At 39.7% G+C, this 25,388-nt stretch overlaps 1 protein-coding gene across 2 annotated transcripts in view; it reads right to left on the bottom strand.

Annotated features, from left to right (window-relative positions):
• Positions 1-25,388, bottom strand: part of med27 (mediator complex subunit 27) — a 106,848-nt gene that overhangs the window by 38,760 nt on the left and 42,700 nt on the right. The window contains exons 4-5 of one of the 2 annotated variants that reach the window (XM_017716113.2): positions 15,454-15,547; positions 13,672-14,212 (exon numbers count right to left, since the gene is read on the bottom strand). In XM_017716113.2, the coding sequence (XP_017571602.1) occupies positions 13,937-14,212; positions 15,454-15,547 (370 nt within the window). In that variant the 3' untranslated portion in view covers positions 13,672-13,936. Of the gene's footprint in view, positions 1-13,671; positions 14,213-15,453; positions 15,548-25,388 lie in introns of those variants that run through there. The other variant, XM_017716112.2, reaches the window with a different exon arrangement.

Genomic DNA, 25,388 nt, shown 5'->3' with positions numbered 1-25,388 from the left:
AAGCCGTGCTGTGTACTGTCACTGCAGAACGCTTCTGAACACCAGGCGGGGGTGCATGGAGAACTTCAGAGGGAGGGTTTGCTTTATTTTTTTCCTTCCATCACACGCTGAGTTCTTCTTTACTTTGTCTTGTTGCTTCACCACCTAAAGATTCCAACAAGAAATTGGCTTGTGCAAAACAAATAACAGCAAAACTACGGCCATCTGCTCCGATATCTGAGCAGTGTGTGCGCATGAACGTGAGCACACGCACACAAGCAGACGGGATGGAAGTGCTCTCATGTGCTCACATACAACCATAATTGGAGGCATGAGTAAACACATGTTAAGCATGTGTGCGCACATACAAGCGCACACGCCCCCCCACACACGCAGATTCTTCAGTCTTCTGGCACATGCAACGGCTTTTTAATGTCAGTTCAGCTCCTCAGAAATCAAGTGCTGCACGTCACGGCATCAAGTTCAAGAAATTTGCCACAAAAAAAAAAGAGTATCTTGTAAATTATGCAAGAAACGGGTCTATTTCACCGATTTTCAACATCAACTCCAGCCTGTCTTACCCAGAATCACAGAGGTAGCAGCATGCAGAAGCAGTTTTCTGACATCTGCTCTTTATAAGGCAGGACATGGTGGAGTATGATGTAATCTACAGGCATTTTAAATGGGGATGCACCGATATGGGAGTTGTGGGCCGATGCCAATATTTGATATTTTTCATGTACATATCTGCTGATCCTGATACAGAAACGTTTAAACACTTACAAAATGTAGAAAGTGAATCAAATCTACCTCAATCAGCATTATAGAGAAGCCCAACATTTATTTATAGACAGTTACAAGTACATGAAAATACATAAAAGGCAGATATTTTAGCCAAATAGCTCAGCATCACCTACACATTCTGGAGTACAATAAAAACAAATATTGTTTTTCAAATCTAAACATCTGTGAGATACCAACATTTTTTAGAAGTCAATATTTGTAATATCTGCAGATATTGATATGTTTCCGATATCATCGTTCAGGTCACATCATCAAACTTTGGTATGCTACTGTAAAACCATGTTGGTTGAAGACCAACCATTGAAATACCTAAAAGTCCCATACAACTTCACAGGTTTCAAATAATTAGTAAGGAATAAAAAGAATGAAATACACTGCTCAAAAAAATAAAGGGAACACTCAAATAACACATCCTAGATCTGAATGAATGAAATATTCTCATTGAATACTTTGTTCTGTACAAAGTTGAATGTGCTGTCCTCCCAGACCTGGACTAAAGCATCCGCCAACTCCTGGACAGTCTGTGGTGCAACGTGGCGTTGGTGGATGGAGCGAGACATGATGTCCCAGATGTGCTCAATCGGATTCAGGTCTGTGGAACAGGCGGGCCAGTCCATAGCTTCAATGCCTTCATCTTGCAGGAACTGCTGACACACTCCAGCTACATGAGGTCTAACATTGTCCTGCATTAGGAGGAACCCAGGGCCAACCGCACCAGCATATGGTCTCACAAGGGGTCTGAGGATCTCATCTCAGTACCTAATGGCAGTCAGGCTACCTCTGGCGAGCACATGGAGGGCTGTGCGGCCCTCCAAAGAAATGCCACCCCACACCATTACTGACCCACTGCCAAACCGGTCATGCTGAAGGATGTTGCAGGCAGCAGATTGCTCTCCATGCTCTCCACTCTGTCACGTCTGTCACGTGCTCAGTGTGAACCTGCTTACATCTGTGAAGAGCACAGGGCGCCAGTGGCGAATTTACCAATCCTGGTGTTCTCTGGCAAATGCCAAGCGTCCTGCACGGTGTTGGGCTGTGAGCACAACCCCCATCTGTGGACGTCAGGCCCTCATACCATCCTCATGGAGTTGGTTTCTAACCGTTTGTGCAGACACATGCACATTTGTGGCCTGCTGGAGGTCATTTTGCAGGGCTCTGGCAGTGCTCCTCCTGTTCCTCCTTGCACAAAGGCGGAGGTAGCGGTCCTGCTGCTGGGTTGTTGCCCTCCTACGGCCTCCTCCACGTCTCCTGGTGTACTGGCCTGTCTCCTGGTAGCGCCTCCAGCCTCTGGACACTACGCTGACAGACACAGCAAACCTTCTTGCCACAGCTCGCATTGATGTGCCATCCTGGATGAGCTGCACTACCTGAGCCACTTGTGTGGGTTGTAGAGTCCGTCTCATGCTACCACAAGTGTGAAAGCACCACCAACATTCAAAAGTGACCAAAACATCAGCCAGAAAGCAGAAAGTTACTGAGAAGTGGTCTCTGGTCCCCACCTGCAGAACCACTGCTTTATTGAGTGTGTCTTGCTAACTGCCAATAATTTCCACCTGTTGTCTTTTCCATTTGCACAACAGCTGTGAAATTGATTGTCAGTGTTGCTTCCTAAGTGGACAGTTTGATTTCACAGAAGTTTGATTTACTTGGAGTTATATTGTGTTGTTTAAGTGTTCCCTTTATTTTTTTGAGCAGTGTATAATGCGTTCTGAATGATGAGCGAAGCCACAGAAGATTGTAAAAAATTTAAAAGTAATGATTAAATTTCAAGGCAAAAAAATGTATGTAACATATAATTACAGTATATTATCATTTTATTCACTCGTTACTGTTACAAAAAAATGTATAAAGTCAACAAATTCAGCCTTTTCTCAAGAGTCTAAAAATATTCACAAAAAACACTTTCTCTGGCTGCTAGCAGCTAGGCTAATAGCGCTAGCAATATAGCTAGATAACATTAAATTGGCAAACGCTTTAAATAGTGAATTCTAAAAACAGTGGTTGACACATCTGACCACTATTTGAATTACATCATATATATATATATATATATATATATATATATATATATATATATATATATATATATATATAGGGTTTGTGAAAGGCATATATGAATGTAACTTTATTATTTATTATTATTATTATTATTATAGCTTTTTGTATTTATATGATCAGTGACAGCTCTCAGTGAATGTGCTGTATGTAGCCAATGATGTTGCTTCATTTAATTTATTTAACCTTCACCCACTGTTTGTCTGGGGGGACGATGCACATTTTAACAATAGTATCAGTCAGTAACTCAGTCAATCAGTGACTCTCACAGGGTGGCCTTGTTCAGCAATAATATCAACGAATGTAACAAATCAATATAAATAAGTTTCTAAGTGCACTAATGTGGATGAATGTAACCTTCACACTAATATAACAGTCAACACTGATCCCTCTGACAGTGACCTGACTGTAGGAACTCAGCAACAACATCTCAATCCAAGAGCATTCAGCACCACCAATTCTGTAGCCACATATCAATTTCCAACAAAAATAACAGACAGTGAAGCTGTACAATGCTTATTATGTACATTTTTCTACTGTTTGAGACTGAATTTCTAGGTAATTTTCTCATGAAGGTAAAATGTTATTTTGAATATTATTTAAATATGAAACCCATTTTTGTATAAAGTGTTCATGAATCTCAGAGAGGAAAGGCTAAAACTGATTAAAAATGGCAATGGTATGATGCTTAATTCACTGAACCTCATCTCTTTTTTTCTTAAGTTAAAACACATTTTAAAAGAAAAGCAAAATCTACAATTAAATTCCTAAATTTAAACCATTTTAAGATAAGATAAGATAAGATAAGGGGAAATTTACAGTATTACAGCAGAGTAACAGGATTAAGGCACTCAGTAATAGAAACGGAAAACATTATAAACATTATCAACATTATAAATAATAAAAAAATTAAACTAAATCTCTAGACTATTTACAACAAAATAAGGATAATAATAAAATAAGAGTTGCATAAAATCTGTATTGCACTTAGGAACATATTGCACAAAGAAAAATGTTTGCATTCTGAATGTGTGTATATTGTGTGTGTATATATTGTGTGCGTGTGTGGTCTACTGGGAGCAGTGCTGGTTAAACAGTTTAGAGATTCCACATTGCAAAATAATCCTAAACAAAATAAAACTTAAAGCAAAAAACACAACACTAACTGGAAGTAACCTTGGTGAATAACGTTCCTCTAAAAAAGACAGGATTCCTGAATATATTAGATGTCTATGAAAGTTCAGGATTGATCAAAGGCTGAGTTTTATGAAGAGGCAGGCTTGAATATATGCACCAAACGAGACCATGGCAGTCAGTGCTACACAGCATAAACACACAGTGAATAATAACCCTCGAAAACTTAAATGCAATGGCTTTAACCACAACAGATTCAACCCTATAAACAGAATCACCCCAAACAATTCTAATTACAGCATTACTTCATCCAGATAACTTTACCCACAGCACAGACTGCTGTGAAAGCCTGTACTTCCACTACAGTGACCCTGAAAGCATCTAAATAACTACAGCCCAATGTCAAATAAATCACATCTACTTCCACACTCGGCAGTTGAGAATGTTCTCTAGAAACTCTAAAGTTCAATGTAAACCATTCTTTCAAAACACTATACATATACCATCTATCTGCATGGCGTGAGTGTGAAGCCAATTATTAATGTCAACAGCTATTCTAGGAAATCGCTTTTCTGCAGCCATCCTCTGGGGACTGGGACTAAAAGTGAGGTGCTGGTGCAGGGCCAGCATGCTATCCGCGTCGAGGAGAAAAGAAGTTCTCTGGGAGAGAGAGCACTAAACTTTGGGGCGTCCTGGAGCGGTTCATTAGCCGAGTGAAAGTGCACTCCCAGGCGGAGCGGAGCGCCATGGCGGCAGATGGTGCTTTTTATTTGGAGCGAGAGTGGGCAGCCGAGAGGGAGGGGAAGGGGGGAGAGAGGAAAGGAATGGCACAGAAAAACACAGAGCCGGCAAGAGAAGAAAAAAAAAAACGAAATCGTTTCTAAGCAACAAGTGAGCGCTGTCTCCATCCGCCGAATCAGCTGCGAAGCGCCAAACAGGAAGCAAGAGATGCCAAGTGGGGATGCGACTGACCCCAGGACACTCAAAGAAACTGCTGGCCAAATGTGGTTTGTTTTGACTAAAAAAGAAGAGATGCATCTATCTGTAGACACAGAGAAGAGCTTTAATCAGGTCTGAAATTTTAAACTCGAATACAGCCTCTGAACATTCTCTGTCCAACTCTGAGTCAAACAAACACAGCAATTTCTGCATTTGAATCCAACTGTGGCCCTGCAAAATCAAGTCTAACCTTACTGTAGGCTTATAAAATTCCAACTGAACCCACATGCAGCCTGACAAAATGCCAACTGAAACAGTGTAGCCTGACAAGTCTGAATCCAACTGCAGCATGAAAATTCTGTGTGATCTCGATTACAGCCCGAAAAAAGTCTGAACTCGATTTCAGCCTCATAGAATTCCATCACAATCTGACTGAAACCTGACAAAATTCTGTCTGAACCTGACTGCAGCCGACAAAGATCTGTCAGAAACCAACTGCAGACCAAAAAAGATCTGTCAGAAACCGACTACAGCCAACAAAGATCTGTCAGAAACCTACTGCAGACCAACAAGGATCTGTCAGAAACCGACTGCAGACCAACAAAGATCTGTCAGAAACCGACTGCAGCCAACAAAGATCTGTCAGAAACCTACTGCAGACCAACAAGGATCTGTCAGAAACCGACTGCAGACCAACAAAGATCTGTCAGAAACCGACTGCAGCCAACAAAGATCTGTCAGAAACCTACTGCAGACCAACAAGGATCTGTCAGAAACCGACTGCAGACCAACAAAGATCTGTCAGAAACCGACTGCAGCCAACAAAGATCTGTCAGAAACCGTTTGCAGCTAAGAAAAGGTTCTGTCAGAAACCGACTGAAGACCAACAAATTTCTGTCAGAAACCGACCGAAGCTGCAAAAGTTCTGCCAGAAACCAACTGAAGACCAACAAAGTTCTGTCAGAAACCAACCTTAGCTGACAAGGTTTTTTTGTCATAAACGGACTGCAGACCGACAAAGTTCTGTCAGAAACCGTCTGCAGTTGAAAAAGTTCTGTTAGAAATCGACCGCAGACGGACAAAGATCTGTCAGAAACTGACTGCAGACCGACAAAGATCTGTCAGAAACCGATTGCAGACCAACAAAGTTCTGTCGGAAAATGACTTCAGTGTTTTTAAAAAAATAATTTAATTTTTGATCACAACACTGATTTGCTATTTGTATATAATACTACTATCACTGAATGAACATGACCAGTGGAGAAAACACAATGTTGTGCAATGCTTTGCTGTGTGTAGCTTGAGCTACCATTGATCTGTATTAGAAAGACTTTGCCCTCTGTATTTCATGCTGATGTGCCACATCTTTTGGAAGGTGTTTTGAAACCCATCACAGTATAGCTGCTGAAACAGCTGGATGTGAGCATCAGCTATTCAGCATTTGTCTGTCTGAGCACTATCAATACCATCTCTGGCCTCTCCCAATATGGACACCTCATCAACTTTTCTATTTGCTTTCCATCCAATGCCAAGAACAGAAATGGGCCTGACTTTTCACTTTGGTCTGGCTATAAATGGGGGTAGTTTCCCATCCTCTGCACCTGCATCTGCAGTGACCTCCGCAGTCTCATGACCGTCCTCGCCCCCTCAGCACTATCTGGCTCTCTGAAGTTGTTCCGGAACGCTCCGTCAATATTCCGGAGCCGGAAGCCGACTGCCTGGACTGAGTTCAGAATGCTGCAGCAGCGACCTTGGGCAGGGCAAAATATTTCTAATGCAGATCAATAAAAGCACAAGGTCACTTTAAGATTCAATTAAAAAGACAGGGCTCAAAGAACAAAAGAGAGAGATAGTGAGGGAGTGAGAGACAGACAGGGCATGCCCAAGAGAGGGGAAAGAGGGAAAGAGAGTGTGAAAGTGAGCAAGATATCAAACAATGTCGCTACATTAAGAAAACTTTTCAAAAAGAGTAACTTTTTAGGAGTTTTTGAAGATCCAGGGAATGCAGTATAAAACAATAAAAATGTTTGTAGAACACTGAAATTACATTAAATTGAACACCCTACTTGTTTAAAGTTTGAATCGATAACAAAAAGCAAGCAGTGCTGGTGCAAGATGCCAACAAAACACATCTGGAGTGACCCTAAAACTACATGCTTGACAAAATGAAGGATTTAAATATTCTTTATCTTCTAGATCAAGGGTGTCAAACTCAAGCACTAAAAGGGTCATATGAAAAAAATCTAACAGGCTAATATTAATAGCAAGTTAAAATAATCTTACGGGCTGAGCAGGATTATGCCACCAGCCTGACTTGTGTTTGACACATGGGTTCTAGACTTTTCAGGAAAAGTGGCGCAATGTTATCTAATTAGCATGTAGACCTGGAGTTTCTGCATTACCTGATTACCCACTAAACAAATGACTGATAAAATCCGATTTTCTGCATTTATCTAATTATTAAGCACGACTAGACGAAAAACAAGCATCTCCAAAATGGTAACTTTACAGAAGAGGTTAAAATCTTAACTTTTAATGGAAGGTAATATAGACAGACTTCATTAAAATAATTTTAGAGTAATCTTGTCATTCCTATTGTTCCATTCATCATTCAATTTTTACACAATATAAAGGAAAGTCACCATGTTAAAATGGTATACACAAATAATAACTGACCAAAACGGAGATGTTGTTTATTTTTGAAAGATGTTTATTTTTTGGACAGTGACGATATACAGTTGGTGTTGTAGACCCCACTGTGCCAAAGCTCTAAAGCAGGTAAGCTTATTATTCACTTTACTGCTACTGCACTTTAATGCAGGGAAATGCTCGACGAATGGATGAACAAACAAACGAGCGGATGACAGACAGATCAGATTCCTCTCTTATGTACTGTGACTTCACTGACAGGAACAGATCACAGATCAGCAGTTATACTATCAGAAGCTTTGTGAATACAGGTCCTGGTGTCCATTTTAGGCTAAGACTAACCTCATAAGCTCATAAACAACCATTCCTTTATATCGGCTGCCTCGGAAACAAAGTGGACTCATTCAAAAGCAACAGACAGTATAGGGTGAACATCCCTGGCTCCACTGTTCAGCTAAAGGGAACACTGTTAGTGTTTTCTTCACTGTTTGTACGTTGCGTTATCTGTATTTAATTATTGTATCGGTATTACTACTCTGATAACCCTTAATCGTGGGCTGGAGGTTAGGGATCTGGCCCTATAACCAGAAGGTTGCCGGTTCGCTCCGGGCAAGTGTGCTCACTGCCCCCTAGTGTGTGTGTTCACTAGTGTGTATGTGGTGTTTCACTTCATGGATGGGTTAAATGCAGAGGTGGAATTTCCCCGGTTGTGGGATCAAAAAAGTATCACTTATAACCTGAGGGACAATTTCAAAACACTGCTATCTCAAAATATATCTGCTGTGGATTGCAAAGTACAGCAAGAATCTTATACTGTTTCTGGCTAGAAAATGCTATTCGTGCTTGTGTTACTGCCATGGAACCACACGGCCTGTGAAAGGCTACATTGCTTAACATTAGAATGTATTGCGTGGGGAGGCCCAGTTACTGTGTCTAGTGTAAAAAAGGATTTTAAAGAGCAAACTGTTGTCAAATGTTTAAAAAAAAGCCAGCAAACATTCTCCAATAATTAAAGCCCTGACGAACGGAATCTTTCACTGTAGCCTCTGTTTAATGTGCACATGTTTCTACACACACTACGTTTTCCAAGTGGCTCATGCCACACTCGGTGGGTAGCTTTGAGGTGGATGTGCTCTGGTGTGCCTTTGATGCATGCTGCCAGACGAGTGACAGGATCCAGTCAGTGGCAGCACTTTGAACAGCTTCACATCATCTAAAAATACAGACCGCCGCTAATCAGGAGAAGGAGATCACGACATATACATATATATTCCACACCCTGCAACACAGGGAACCGTATGTATTGGCAGTGGTAGTAGTGATGGTACCCAAAGGGGTGAGGAAAGTGTTGAGAGGGCAGAAGGAGGAGGTATTTTGTCATGCTCATTAACATCCCCTAATTAAGGCCCAGGCAGCATCGCTCATAAGAGCGTGCCCACAGAGGGCCGGCCCTTCCCTCTGCCCTCAATCTCACGCCCTAGTTAACGCTGCGGCACCACCGAGCCTGCTCCAAACACATCCAGCATGCTCTGAGGCTCGATTCTACTGTAAACGCAACATTTCTTAAACAGTCTTAAAAATAAAGGAACCAAAATGGAAACAATTCATTGAAAAACATCCTTAAAAAGATGGCAGGAAAGGTTTGAGGGATGCCATTGAAGTAGCATTAAAGAATGTCTCACTTTTAAAGAACTATTCACTGAAAAAGTCTATAAAAAAATAGTGTTCTTTGGATGTATAGTAGAACCACTCAAGAACTTAAAGAATCATTTAGTCTTAAACAAAGAGCTGGCACAAAAGTTTCAAGAAACTTTCAATTTAACCTATCAGACTCATTCGATGAAAAATACAATCCTTAAAATGGTGCCACAAAGGGTTCTTCAAGCTATGCCATTAAAGAACCACCCCAGAACATGTCCATTTTAAAGAATCATTCACTGAATCATTCAGTCTTCTGGAAAAAAAGGTGCCACAAAAGATCCACAAAGGAACCCTTTTGGTGCCCTAAAGAACCTTCTTTGAAAAAGTGATTTGTGAGCATGAAGACCCTAAAATCTTCCAAGAACTTTTACATTATGTGAATGTTCTTCAAAGAAACTCTTCTCACTCTCATACATCTCATTTACAATAATGAGAATTTACTGTTCATTGAGCAGTCTTTCGTTTTTCCATTCTCTAAGGTACTCCTTTAGGCACCATTACTTTTGACAGTGTTCTTTCAGGAGCCAACAGTGGTTCTCCTATGTCACTATGTCCTATGCCACAAAACTCTCTGACAGCTCATGTAGAATCGATTTTAACCCTCTACTGCACAATGTTGCCTCAGGGCAACAAACTCATTTTCCTCACTTTACAATAACACGCATGTTTAAAGACAAAAACAGGGTTAACAACAAAGGGAAGAGTTTGAGTAAGTGCTTGGTAAAATTCTTTCTAAGTGGGCACATTTAAACCTCTTTAACATTCAGTATGATTTCTTTTGTATGAGAATTTGCAGAAATATGTCCGTTGCCTAGAAGCAACATTGTGCGTCAGTGGAATGGACTCACAAGCCAGGTCTCACCACTTCTGGGATCACAGCGCCATGTCATTTCTTCCCAGAGAACCCTTGCAAAATTTTTTTATGTTTTTGAATTTAATCATTGGGGCCATATATATATATATATAATTTTATGATGAAGAACCATTTAATGCACGAAAGTGAAGTTTTTAAAATATTATCATAATGCATGCAGCAGAGGGTTAAGATTCTTTTACTGGTTTTTAAATGCCTTCATGGGCGCGCTCCACAATACCTTATTTGTGGTTACTAAGTATGTCCCCTCAAGAGCCCTCAGATCAGCCCACAGGAACATGCTGGCTATATCAGCCACTTGGCATAAAAGTGGTACGGTGGCCTTCTCCCATTATGACCCTAATCTCTGGAACTCCTTTCTTGATGGCCTGCTGTAGACGATTTAGGCATGTTTAAGAGGCAGATTAAGGCTTGCTTGCTTAGATTAGCTTATAACTAAGTCATTTTACACTTTTACACTTTGTTTTAGAAATAAAGGTTCTATGCAGGTACATTTTTCGTTTATTAAGATGCAAACAATGTAAATGTTCCCTCAGAGGTACGGCAGTGGTTTTGAGGTTCAATTGTACCATAAATAAGTTTTCCCAGGTGAAAAGTATGTATTTGTATCTTTTGCTAATCTAACGTTTTAAACCAGAACAATAAAATAAAAGCCTGGAGATGAGACAGGGTGTGTGGAGTCAATACAACTTAGAAAATATCATTTCAATGGATTACGGTACAATTATGTTGCCTGAATGAAGGTACTGAGACGAACCCGTGAGGGTACCACCCCAGTGACAAGAGGGCTACTGCCCCAGTGACAGCTGTTTACCTCTTGCACTTTTAAAATGTTTCCTTTTTATTCATTTTTTTACTGCTTTTACTGTTTGCCTTTCCATTTTCATGTACTTTATTTCCTTTGTCTTTTAATTGTTTAAATTGGTCATTTTAATTTATTTCTATCTTTTGTAAAGCAATTTGAAACTTTGTTTGAAAAGTGCTATATACATAAAACTAAATTTTTTGTTTGAGTTGCATTTCTTTACTTCTTTCCTGTCCACCATGTGGTTTAGAGTCATTATTCTCCATTTTATTAATTGTAGGCCTTTTTTTTGATAGTTTGTGAGTTATTTTGCTCTAAAAGCATCCTGACATGGGGGGTTTGACAGCACAGTGTGAATCGTGAATCCTGTTTTTGAATCATATCAAACACAACACATCACAGATGTGTGTTCCTTTGTCTACCCTGGGCAGGTCTTTGTTGGGGGTGTTCTGCATGAGTGACCAGCCTTATGGTGTAAACAGTGTCTTGGCACCAGCTTCAGACATGATGCAGTTGAGTTCATTAGCTTAAGCTTGTAACCGGTGCAAACTACAGACAAATGGACATCTTCCCAACAGTCTGAGCAAACAGTTCCTAAAAGTTATGATGAAAATGTGTCACTCTGCTAGCAGCCAACCAACTGCTAGACTAACAAGTTCATATCCAATCTGCCTTTCAATCTAGCACAGTGGATTTACGGACCAGCTTGATTTTGTCGAGCCAGATGTTTTCTTTATTTTTCATCCACTCCTTTGATTTGAGTTAGTATTTGTAGAGCTGAGGAAAGTATTGGGGCTGGGCTCTTTTCCTCTCCAGTCAGGGGGACTGGACTGCATGACCTGACTTCAAAGCAGCATCGTCGAAAGGAACTGCAGCAACCACTTGAGAAGCACTCGAGAGAAAACCGCTTCTGTACACGCTGAAGGAGGCCACTGTAATTCACTAATAAAAAACATTCTTTAATTTCTTCTTGAAAATGAAGAGAAGTGATTTAATAGCCTAAAATTGACGTTTGTATGCCTCAAATGCACCCATGTGAGTTTAAGAAAAAAAAGAACAAGAACAAGATGGAAAGGCTGGCATTTTGATGGATGTGGTGTACCTTACAGCGCTGATTAAAATGCTAGCACTTTTGTTTTGACAACGTTCAGCTGGAAGCAGTGTAGATTAGGCCTAAGACTGTACTGCGTCTGACTCTGTTAGCTGTACTGCATTAAATTAGTTTAGTCTTGCTGGGTTTTGAAGGTGCTGTGGTGGCTTGGGCTACCTGTACCAACCTACACATTATGGGCAAAAGTACTAGGACACACCTATCAATCACTGAATTCAGGTGTTCCATTCAGTTCCATCCACAGGTGTGTAAAATCAAGCACCTAGCCATGCAGTCTGCCTTTACAAACAACTGAAAGAATGGATCGTTCTAAAGAGCTCAATGAGCTCAAGCCGTGGGGCTGTAATAGGATGCCACCATTGCAACAAGTCAACAAGAAATTTCTTCCATCCAAGATTTTCTGTGATCAACTGTGAGTGATATTATTGAAAAGTGGAAGCGTTTAGAAATCACAGCAACTGAAACCCGCAGGGTCAGACCACGTAAAGTTACAGAGGGATCTGCTGACTCAATAACTGCAGGCGTCCTTCTGACTGTGGCAGCCTGTGAGGCCATTAAATACTTTGTGACGTGGACGGAGAATTCTTTTCACTTATATTACCAATGAGAGTGAACTGGCTTCTCTGCCCCTACGGCTTCCGGTTGTACTGCTCCGTTTCATCCGTATCCGTAATTTTTCAGAGGAGTGGCACAAATATGGCTGAAATGAACGCAGAGTACAGACAGAAGGCTTCATCTGTATCCATATCTAATGTTGGGCATAAATGAACCATTGCCTCACATCAAATTGTTCAGTAATGACAATTATCTATAAAAAGTCATTTCCATTGCTTATAATAGTAGAAGCAGCCATCTCTAAACCTGAACCGCACCCATAATTCAGTCTACTTTGGTAGATAACAAGTACATTTATTTTTTTGCTAATCTAGTGAATTTCAGCTCCTTCACACTCATGAAAAAATGACTGATATGTATTTTTTAGGAATATCTACTTTGAATTTTTCATCTGAAAGTGAAATTTGTTACCAGTTTTGGCTGGAAAATATCCTGGCCCAAGAGAAAAAGGCAGAAATTTTTGATATGCAAACAAAGATTAAACAGATCTATAACAAAAAAAGATCTTTATCAGAAATGGAGATGTGCATTGAGTAAATACCCTAAAGTGAACTTCATCAACAAGCCTTTCATTAAAGAAAAACCTTCAGTCTGAGGCACTGAACAAAGCAATCCATGCAGTCAACGCTATGTTAAAAGGAAAGAGGCTAAACAATTTGAAAAGACTGGATAGCATGTTGCCAGGATAGCAAGTATGCTAGCCAGTTTTGCTGAAGTTGTGAGTTAATCTCGTTAAAGGTTTAGTAAGTTACTTCCTTCTGAAATATATAATACAAATGCACTTTCCTCATTATTAGTCTCAGTTTTCAGTCCTCTGGAATTTCTGTTTTGGTTTCAGAGAAGAGCTACGGACTTAATTTCGGCGCATTACTAAATAACACAGCTATAAACAAACAGAAAGAAGACTGCAAACCGGAATGCGAAGCTAAGACTGCAGAGCTAACGACAGTCTGCTTAAAGCTTGAACTCTGTTAATTTGTTGGCTGAATTTGGAGTAACAAGTAAATTGCGAAAACTAGATTTGTTTTCCAAGCTATTCCTTTAACTGCTTTAGCCCATTATGTCATCAATTCATCCTGCTGCGGTAGTGAATTTGGTTAATAAGACTAAGTGGTCCACTTCAAATGAGGAAAGTGGGATAGAAGACAGAAGAACTGCTGAACTCCCTGCTTTCAGGGCAGCGTTTCAGGGAAACGAGCGTTATGTTTTCTTTAATACGGTAATTGGGGGGCACAAAGCGGTGGAGGCGAATGAGGCGGTTTGTTCATGTTCAAAGCTTTGTTGTGAACTGTGGCGTGGTCTCTCGGGTGGGGGAGCTGGCACACAAGTGGCCCCCGCTGCGGCCGAGTGGGCCAGCCTGCCAACTGGGCCATCTGGCAGAGTGTGCCCTGTGGGCGTGAACCGGCAAAGTCCCACGGCTGGGGAAGGGGCATTTGTAGTCTTCCTGGCACAGCTGCCAAGATCTCTTGCTCCCTTTCCCTCTCCTTTTCTCTTTCATCTCCATCCTTGCCCCCTCCGTCTCTGTCGCAGAAAACCAGGATGATTTCTGTGGTAAAAGACGAGGGACTGCACTGAGGGATATGGTCCCAAAGGTGGAAATGATAGCGTTTGGGCTGAAAACATCAAATCAATGCTGTCCACTAACATCAGATTTTGTCACTCAGCCAAAGAAATGCAATTGCAGCAGAGCTCAGACCTGCACAGCACAGAACACTGCAGAACCAATTTCACTCTTGAGAGAAGACAAATACCAGAACGCACAAGGGGACACTGTGAAATCACGACAAATGCCCCCAAGCTACGGTGACCTGGTGTATCGTCTTTGGTGCTTCTGGTGTCTGTGGCTGCTGTGAAGCTCAAGCTCAGCTGAGCTTTTCACAGTGGAAAATCTGCATTACTTTAAGAGTCCAACATCTCCGGCGCCAATTTGCATGCTCCCTTCGGGATGTTTATGAGGACAGCCAGAGGACAGAGCACTCAACAGAGAGCGTCCCCAGAAACAAGGACACCTCGTCATCTCGAATCGTCTCACTTCTTACAGTGCTGTACAAGTGCCTAAGTACCCAGGACAAGAACAAAGTGCAAAGAAAATATTTATTTATTTTTTTGCATTTTACTGATAAGCAATTGGCCTACACTTCATCACTCATCCGTTCTTTAATAGTTAATTATTTAATATTGTTGAGGGCTGTCAGGTTCCACTGATTAACCTTGATTATATTATTACATGATTATATAATTATAAACTCAATTACTCATCAGCAAATTTACTCAAGCAATCTGCCATGATTAGCATGATGGTAATGCATATCTCCACCATATATTACTTTTAATGAATTGTTCATTATTTTAAAAATACAAGTTAATAAAGTTTTTACAGGATTACTTGTTTATTGTTTCCCAGTTAAATACTGTGCATGCCGAATTATATAGAAACCTGTTGTACAGAGATACATATAAAAAAAATCATATGTATTGTGTGAAAATACAGCTATTAGCATGACGGCAGGTTCTACAAAAACGGATTTAGTGAAGTTTAAAATAATCTCGTGACCCCCCCCCTACAGCTCCCACCCCCAAAGTCTTTGAATATGTGTGCCAACTTGTAAAAACTTGTGTCATTTTTTTATTTTCCTTTCTGGGGAAGGACCCCCAGGAACCTGCTCTAATTGTGCCCCGCTCCAGAATTTTGGCTTGAATGTCGCCAATTCTTTAAGCATTCAGAAGCATTTCCCACAGTAAATCTCAAAGGCGACAGTCATGCATCATATCCATAGGCCAACTTACCAGAAGCACGGCTGATGTACCGTTGGGCCGGAACAGCTCGATGGACATGTCTGGAAACATGCGACCAATTCTGGATATCACGTCGTCCACATACCTGTAGAAAGAAGGAACAAGCTCAGTTCACACATTCATTAACCTGCTGAGGATTCGGTTCAGGAGCTACATTTAAGCGGGATATGAAGACATGATTCCCACTGTTAGAAAGTCAATCACTTTTCATTAAGGCAACAATATTAAAAAAGCTGTGTTTACATTCAATAGTATTGACATCTTCATGTCAAACTGGTAATGTATTCCAGAGATACTCCCTGAACCACCATACCGATCTGTAGCTTGTGACTTTGCCTAATTCTCTTCGTTACATTTTAGCAACTTACAGTAGAAGCCATTGATTACTCCATCTGCAAACATGAACATACCGTTTAATGCAGGCCTGCACTCCTAAAAATTAAGCTTTCTGACTGGTCCTTTCTAAAGTTCTAGGAAAAACCTTTTAATTGGTACAGAATTTAATTTTTAAAAGGTTACATCTCATTTGCAAAAATGGTTCTGTAAAAAATCGGCCATTGAGAACAGAGATGCACATTGGCACCGGCACATAATCCATTTATAAAATTATAGGCATTGGACAGATGTTCAGATTTTCCCATACTTCAAGGGAATATCTGATGTATTTATTACTCCAGAAGTGCAGAATTTAGGCCACGTGGGGCTGCTGTCCAAAATGTATTTTATTTACTGCAATTATACACAGAAATAAATCTTTGAAATTGCTACATTTGTCTGTAACGATAATCCATGTAGATGTAGATCCAATTTCTACATTTACAAATATTTATGTACCAGCAAATCCATACTGGGCAAAATCAGAGACCACTCTTTATTTACTTAATTTCCAGTCAAAAGCCAGGTGGGTAATCCTATAAGTGATCCATTAAATAGAAGAATAATAACCATGTGAACGCCTGTATCTGATAACATCTGAAAGCGTAAGTATGTTCTGTGCATGTGCATCGTGTCATAGCAGTTTATAATGTTGAACATGGTGGGAGGAGAAACTGGTCTGCAAAGAAGATGCTTTGATCTTCAAAAGACGGCGGTGGGATAGGCATCCAGCTTATGTTTCTAAGAACATGCTGTCTTCCTCTTGGCCCTAAAGCAATTAAAAACACAAGCACTGCTCACTGCTGCTCATCTCACTCTGACTGGACTCACATGACGGTATTCTATGTATGCGCATAGTTTTGGATCTGATGACTTGTAGCGAGCATATAAACGGAGGTTTTCCATCAGATTGTTGAGTAGAGTGAGCATATAAACACCTCACTTTTAATCTATAATTGGAATGTGTTCAATAGGATTGACAAAAATCTTTGCATGTAAACACTGACCTTGATTTTCTGTTTGATACAAATAACATATTTAATGGCCATTTTGAAATTAAATTAAGGAACAGTTGAAAAGGTGGACTTTTGCTTAGTACTGTATGTAAATGAAAAATATCAGATGCCTGTATAGGCCCACAATTCCCATATCGGTGTATCCCTAGATAAAAGACTCTTTAAGAAAACAAAAGTTGATTTTTCTTTTGGCACTTTCATTTTTTAGAGAGTAAGAGGACACGGTCATGTTTCTGAGCATTAAAAAGACTGTGATGAACAGCTGTAATTTGTTAAGACTGTCAGGCAGCTCATGTTTACATCAGCAGAAGCCTCAATACAGAACTCCTGCGAGAAACAAGAGAGACAACATCCAGCACAAAATGATGGTGTACTAAAAATAAATGTGAGATATTGTTTAGCTCTGGACTGTAAAATCAGAAAAATCTTCGCTGGACATCCGCCATCACCTTCACTGTCCAGAGGTGAATGAGCATTTAAAACCCCTGCCAGAGTTGTTGAACTCGCTCGTTAGACATCAGAACGCTTGGAGTTGGGGAGCCAAAGCCTTGAGCCATCCCTTGAGTCAGCAGATCCGCCACCAAGAAGAGTCACCCTACATGTATTGGCGGGTCAATGCTAATAAGGGTTTAATGAAAATCTCCTTTGCCATCAGCTATCAATAGACTTGAGGGACTGCTCCCGCACACAAAAGGGAAAAAAATAATTCATTAAAGAAGTGCTGGAGAGAGGTGGCTCAGAATGGGAGGATTAGTTTAAGAAGTCATTTGAAAGTCATGGGGGCAAAATGTGCTCTTTCTCCACACTCATTATAACCGACTGTCAATCCAGCTCTCGCTCACGTGAATGAGCGGTGTGGAAGGTTCAGTCCATAATGGCTCATTTGTGTCTTCTCATCTAGCCCCTGTTGGCAATATCAAAAGAAAGCACAATATGTTCAACATCTTCTACCATTTGTGGACTATTTCCCTGGAGCATTTCCAAACTCTTCAGTTTACCGGCTTGAATTAAATTAAATATTCAAGCAAGTTATTGCAGTTCACCATCATGTCTTATGTGGCTTATCTATATATTCCCAGGACTTTACAACAGAATAAGTAGCTGAACAGTAAGTACATCAATTCTTTCAGAACTGCCACAAGCCAAAAAGAAAACAGACAAAACCTTTAACCCTCTATTGCACAATGTTGCCTCAAGGCAACAAACGCATCTTGCGTACCTTACACACACACACATACACACACACGCATTTTCTGAGCTGCTTCTCCCTCAGGGTAGCGGGGGGGTGCTGGAGCCTATGATAGTTTTGCATAGATGAATGCATTTGATAAAATGGTTAGTAATAAATGGGCCATATGGTTTAAAAAAAAAAAAAAAAAAAAAAAAAAAAAAAAAAATATATATATATATATATATATATATATATATAAATATATAACTTTTAAAGAAATTTATACAATATACATTTTCCCCCCAATAATGCACTACTAGTGCATTATGTCACAATACTAGACACAATGCACTGGGTACTGCCACATTTAAAAACAGCCATCAAAAACTACTGTTTATCATAAAATGATGAATCATTATCTTCCAACCTCTACAGTGAAAACTTAAAACCTGATTTTGGCATGTTTCTGAATGCAGATGACACAGTTCACTGCACCAGACATCACCAGACATCTGTTAGAGTGTTAATTTTTTTTATTATTCAGTATCACAAATTTTTATTTTATGAGAAGTCACTAAAATATGTTTGTTGCCTTGAAGCAACAGTACAATGGATTTAGCCAATAGGAAGTGAAGTGTCACTTAAGCAGCCAAGTCAGAGAACACAGCACGGATTGTTTCACTTTTCATCTAGTTTCCTATTTAATGCTTTGTATCACTTCACGTTGTTGCATAATGTCGCCTCAATGTACCCCAACTGCATTGTAATCATGCAAGGAAAGCAAATCAAACAAACATTCTTTAAACATTGCTCTCCTAAACAAAGGCTCAACATTCATACTAATAAAAGACCCATTGTGCAAGCATCAATCCAAACCCCATTTATTTCATTCATTTCACATGTTTTTGCAAGCATATGCAGGTATATTGTGCATGTACCTGTTTTTTCTTCGTTAAAGAAAAAAAAAATCCCACATCATTTCTCTTTAGGCCTACTTGTGCAGACAGTTTTTCAAACAACGGCAGACTCTTAATATTCTGATGTGGCATTGGCAGTTTATTGGCAATAATGCAGCTTAAAGGTAATCAAATAGGATGTGCAATTATGTCTCAATTGGCAACACAGAGGGGAGCCGTTCAATTGCAAGATATGACTTGCTTTCATATCTCAATCTTCAGTATAAGTCGGCCTCTGGAGTGAAACCTGCCCAATCTCCATGTGAAATAACTCATCACCACATTCAGCACCAAGATGTTCTGGAGCTTTGATTGTTTCTTTGAGTAATGTTTGCATGTGTTAATGGAGTTCACAGATTGCTGAAAACAAATTAAAAATGACAAACTTAAAAATGCATGCAAAAAAATGCATATTTACTAGGGCTGTCAAAGTTAATGTGTTGGTAAATGTGTCAACCATACTTTAAAAAAATACTTTTTTTTTTTTTGGTAAGACTTTTACTGTAGGGCAGAGTTCAACAGAACTGCTAGATCTGCCCCAGTCAACTGTAAGTGCTATTATTGTGAAATTGAAGCATCTAAGAGAGGCACCAGTTCAGCCACAAAGCAGGATACAATGCAAACTCAAAGAGCAGGGCTGTCGAGTGCTAAACTGTGTGAAAATCACTCATTTTTTGTGTCATCATTCACAACAGAGCTGCAAACTGCCTCTGGAAGCAACATCAGCACAAGAACTGTGTGTTGAGAGCTTCATGAAAAGGGTTTCCTGGGCTGAGCAGCTGCACACAAGCCAATGTGCCATGCCAAGCGTCAATTGGATGGGTTTGGTATGGAGGAACCCCAGGAGCCTGCACAGCCTGACCTCAAGCCTACTGGGCACCTTTTTTGGATGAACCTGAGCCAGCGAGGACATCCGTGCCTGACCTCATGAATGCTCTTTTGACTGAATGCACAAATTTCCATTGACACACTCCAAAATCTTGTGGAAAGTCTTCATAGAGGAGTGGAGGCTGTTATAGATGCAAAGCTGGGTGGCGCAAGTCCATATTAAAGTCCATGTTTTTGGAATGGAATGTCCAACAAGCTCATATGGATGTTATAGTCAGGTGCTCACATACTTTGGACCATATAGTTTAAACCTTGTAAATGGTAAAATGAAATTACATTTAACTAAGGGCCACAGAGCATTTATTCAACCACCCTGACTTCACAAGTTTTCTCCTATTAGGTGCTTCATTTAAGCTTTGATGCATCAGCATTATGTGATGCACACTAAGCTACAACATTCAATGTAGCTCAGGATAAAGACCAGCTTCTCAAACACAGCCTTTAAATGGAACTTCAGCGGACTGCTCTGGACAGTGCTAACAGGAAACCTATGGATAAATTAATGAGCAGCAAACTAACAAAAGCAACAGCAGAGTGTTCCACTCGAGTCTGCACAGGCATTCACCAGCTCTACAAAAGAGACTGAGAGGCTACAATTGCAGAGGAGTTGGAACCACTGTATATCTGATATATATCAGATACCATATATATATATATATATATATATATATATATATATATATATATATATATATATATATATATATATATATATATATATGGTATCTACACTCACTGGTTGGAACATGCAGCCTAATATTTATAGAATCTGCTGGTGTATCTTGGTGTGTGACCTGCAGTAGGCGAAACTGAGCATATGACATTTCTATTCAAACATGGGTAGAACGTTTTTAAAACTGCCGTCACACTGAAGGCACTGAATGTGCAGAGCTGGCCATGGATCCCCCCTGCCCACCTTGCTCCTTCAGGCTCTGCCACAGGCCCTCAATTAGCATATTTTTAATTGCCTGCTACACAAACATTCCCTGCTCCACCAAATCACTACATGCATTCAGGGTATGTATCAACCTGAGAGACAAGCCCACACAAGGAGTCGATGGAAAAGAGGTCTGCCTGTATCTGTTGACGTTGTGCCTGTAATATTACAGCTGCTTGTGAAAAAGCCAATTAAGCACGATGCCAGGACATCCGTTACGACCAGTCTCTGTTCACAAGTAAAACAGGCGCAATAACCAGGGAAGATCTACTAAAAGGCAATTTCCAGCAGGTTACAGTGTGGCTCAGGGATGTGAGATTTATCCAGCTCACACTGATCCCCATTTTTACTCTGTAGAACTGATTTAATACCAAGTATCAGTTTTGGGCCAATTCTAGCAGAAATGCTGGACAAAATATGGGGGGAAAAATGTCAAACCTGGTCTGTTTCTGCAACAAATCTACCCTATTTTTTGTGCAACAAAAACACAGACGTGAATGTTCTAAAACTGCAAAGTAGAAAGATCTGATAACACATTAACATAAGAACTAGTTCTCAATTACTTCAGTCTAAAGTTTGAACTGTGTATGACAGATTTTTCTTTTTTTGTCATCTAACTTTTATCTTCGCTTCCTTAAGAGCTTTAATTAACAAAAGGTGATTTTGTAGTAGGTTTTAGAAGAAAACAAAAAGGATCAAATTGGTACTTGATACTCAAGCACTGATAACTAAAAAACTAAAATAACATGTGGTATCCCGTTTTTGTGCATAACAAACATAAAAAAAAGCCCCCATATTCATTATTATGAAAATGATAGCTCTGGTCCTAAAATCTGATTGGCTGAGCTGTGTTCAAAGCCGTTGTAAAATCCACGATATACACACACCTATGACCACATCAAAGTGAATGAAACCTGTATTACTATGAATCCTAAACGGCTCTGTACTCATTAAATAGTGTGCGAACTAAGACTCTCTACAGGCAAATAGTACATCATTTATTGAGTATGGATGTTGCTAACTCCCAAATTACTACTTTTTATCTATATTACTTACCGTTGGGGTACAGGGTCCAGTATCTAAATTCCTACGTAGTGCACTATGTAGGGAGCAGGGAGCCGTTTTGAAATTGAGCCCCCTGTATGAGAAGAGGGATGTAGCTGAACAAAAGACTTGTGGTGGTAACTGTGACCAAAGAGTTCTTATAAGGTGAAAATGAAAGTTTTGCTGGCGCATTTATATCACCTGGATGAAAGATGGAGAATAGATGGAGAATACTGCTGGCAGAGAGTACAGTACAGGGTCTAGTGTCCTACCCAAAAATTATGGGAACCCCATTTTAACATCATCTAAAAAGAGGTTTCATGTAAGACCCTGTGTATAACTGAGCTTACCTGGCACAGCAGCATGGCTGTCATGTGTGAGCACCTTAGAGAAAACTCTAATACTTGAACGCTGCTACATAACACTGACATAATCCCTGTCACGACAGATTTTGTTAAGTAATATGACAATGTCATGTTACCAGTAGCATCAACTGTTAATGTTTGACGTAATAAGAGCTAACCAGAGTAAAATTAGGATGTGACATAATCTGTCATGATGTCAAACATTATGGCATCCATCATGATAAATACAAACAATAAGGTAACAGGACAGTTTATATTACTAAACCAAATCTGTACAGTACATGACATCTGCCATGTGGAGATGGGCGATACACAATATTTCTTTTTCTGACAAACTGGAACAGACAAAATAGTTATATATATATATAAATTATGAACACAACAGTGCGCTTTAATCTGCAGTTAAGAAGTGTTTCTCATTGGTGATGATATCCACAACCTTCTCAGAAAAGCATATTCTGACATATTGTGGTATAATTAATTATGAGAATGATAAATATTATCATACCAGCCAGCCCTACCACGATCATAATGGCATGTTTATATATCATTGATGTGTAGCAGAGTTTAAGTAAAGTGCTACTGTAAACACATTTCAATCAGTTCAATCAGGACCACTTTATCAAAGAAATCTTATTTCCATTTGCAGTAAGAAATATTTGGCGATATGGCTCTGTTCTGGGAACTCCCTGCCCTTCCATATGCATATATGGAAAGCCTAAGGCAGGGAGAGCAGCAGAAACAACCCCCCCTAGAGAACAGAACAGAGCAGGTATCAATGACAACAAACAGAAAGTCAGACACAGCAGAGAGGAGACGAGGTGGAGGCAGGTAGCAAAGTGGCTGCAGAGCTAGCGGCAAGAATGGCCAGGCTAGAGCAGTTTAAATAGGCATGCTGACAAATTTAGCCAATTGTATGCGTAGCTGTTGATCAGCTGAGCCTCATCTGGTTGAGAACAATTAATATCAGCAGGTGATTGTGCCCTGAGCTTGACTTTGCGACCTAAAAGCTCAGCACAGTGACTAACGGCTAAAACCAAAGCAAAACTGTATTCAAGTTAAAAACAGACCTTTCACACAGAGTAAAACAGCATGTAGGAGGGCAGCAGAAAGTCTTTTTTCCCCAAAATGTGATTTAGAGGATAGGTAAATGCTTGAGAAACACATTTTCTGGCAGTTTTCATTTGTTACAACATTGTGTATGACATGAAATATTAAGATAAGCAAAATAATATCTGTTTAAAAAATAAATAAATTAATTTTAAAAAATCACACACGCACACACCCACACACACCCACACACACCCACACCCACATATATATATATATATATTATCTCAATTCTAAATATACTTCTTGTCTTCATTCCCGTAACTAGCCTGTAAAGCTGGACTCATTGAGTGGACTGGAGGACTGGATTGAAGCTGTGAGTTGTTTGGCTTTAAGTCGATGCGTAAGGTGCGCTGCTGAGAGCGAAGCAGGAGGAGCGGTCAGTAAAACAAGCTGTTTCTACCAGTTCGCTGGCCGCGAAGGCTCCTCTTCTATCCACCTTGTAATCTAAATGCAAAGTTAATGAGAGCTCTGCGGAGATAGACATTGGGGAGGTTCTGTTACGCAGTTTAAAAGAATCCACTCTGAAGAGTGTCCCGAATGTTAATGTGCCGGATTATCATTACCGGCCGCCAGGATGATGAAACTTTTTCTGCAAAATTTCAATCGCAATCATTGTAAAAAAGAAAAATAGAAAAAAAAAAAGAAAGAAAAAAAAAAGAGAAAAAACTTCCACCACACCACCACAGATTTGGGGAGGGAGACATATGGAGATGGTGGTGTAGACACCAAAGCCAATTTAAAGGAAAAAAGCAAACAAAAAAGGGACTTTGTTGATCTCCATGTAACAGGGCAACATTTTCCACGCTGTATGATTGATGCTACAAAGTGATCAAATAGCCCTTTCTTGTGCCTGTGTGAGAGGCTGCGATGAATACTGATAGGGGGAGCTGCCTTCATCTCCCGCTCTAATCAGGGATCACCAGCGACTGAAATTTTCATATCACTCCAGCTGTACATATTCTGCTGCAATGCAGCACTGAAACAAGACCTCTCTTGACCACTGTTCTGTCTAATCCCGAGATTGTTAAAAACGCAACTTGGCTGCACACACAATACTGTTCTTATTGTATTACAGTGATAAGAAGATTAAAAGCCCAGAAAATGTACTTGAGTTAAAGTAGAGAAACCCAAGGTAAAATATTACATTGTATTAAAAATACAAAAGTACTTGCCTTCAAATGTACTTAAGTAACAAAAGTAAAAGTACTAAAAGATTAATTAACTTAATGCAACTTAGCAACAAGTTTAATAAAAACTTGCTTTAAACTCAGGATCACAAATGAGTTCCTTTACTATGTTGATCTGTAGGTCTCTGTTCATAAACATAAACCAGCCAAAACTAATTTACGAATGAAATGAATAAAATGAAATGGTGTTTGTAGAAATTCAGAAAAAGGACGCGTCAGTCTCGACTGCATATGTGGGCATATTTCTATATTGTGCTCTATTTACACAAAGTTAGGTTAGTTCATCATTTATGTTGAACAGACTCTCCCACAATGTTACGCTGCTGCGCTGACGTTGAACTGTGTGCTTGCGCTGGGTCGGTATGACCAACAGGTCAAAACAAGCTCTAAACAAAGTGACCGCTGTGCCCTGGTACACTACCTTGGTGTGCTTGTTTCAGCTTCTTTCATTTCGACATGTTACATTTTTATACACACATAAACCAAAAGGAATGACAGATTTCACAAAATGCAATGCAGTAAAAGTAAGATATCTGACTTTGAAATGCAGTGGAGTGAAAGTAAAAAGTCACCCAAAAGTCACCCAAAATGGAAAAACTTCAGTAAAGTACAGATACATGAAAAAACTACTTAAGTACAGTAACAAATTACATTTACTGAGTTACTGTCCACCACTTAACTAATGGCTTAACTAATGATGACATGTTGCTTTTATGTAGCACTACCATCTATTAATTTAAGCTACACTGTATTATCTCTCAAACTAAGTTAACTCAGCTACTGTTTTCAAGCTAAAGGAAACGTTTTGGATCCAATGCTCTCATGGAACCTGGTCACAGTAAGATTTTAGGTTCTATAATTATTATTCAAAATA

This window comes from Pygocentrus nattereri, chromosome 28 (genome assembly GCF_015220715.1).
Source record: "Pygocentrus nattereri isolate fPygNat1 chromosome 28, fPygNat1.pri, whole genome shotgun sequence".
Taxonomy (NCBI): Eukaryota; Metazoa; Chordata; class Actinopteri; order Characiformes; family Serrasalmidae; genus Pygocentrus; species Pygocentrus nattereri.
This window is presented reverse-complemented; position numbering and strand designations above follow the sequence as displayed.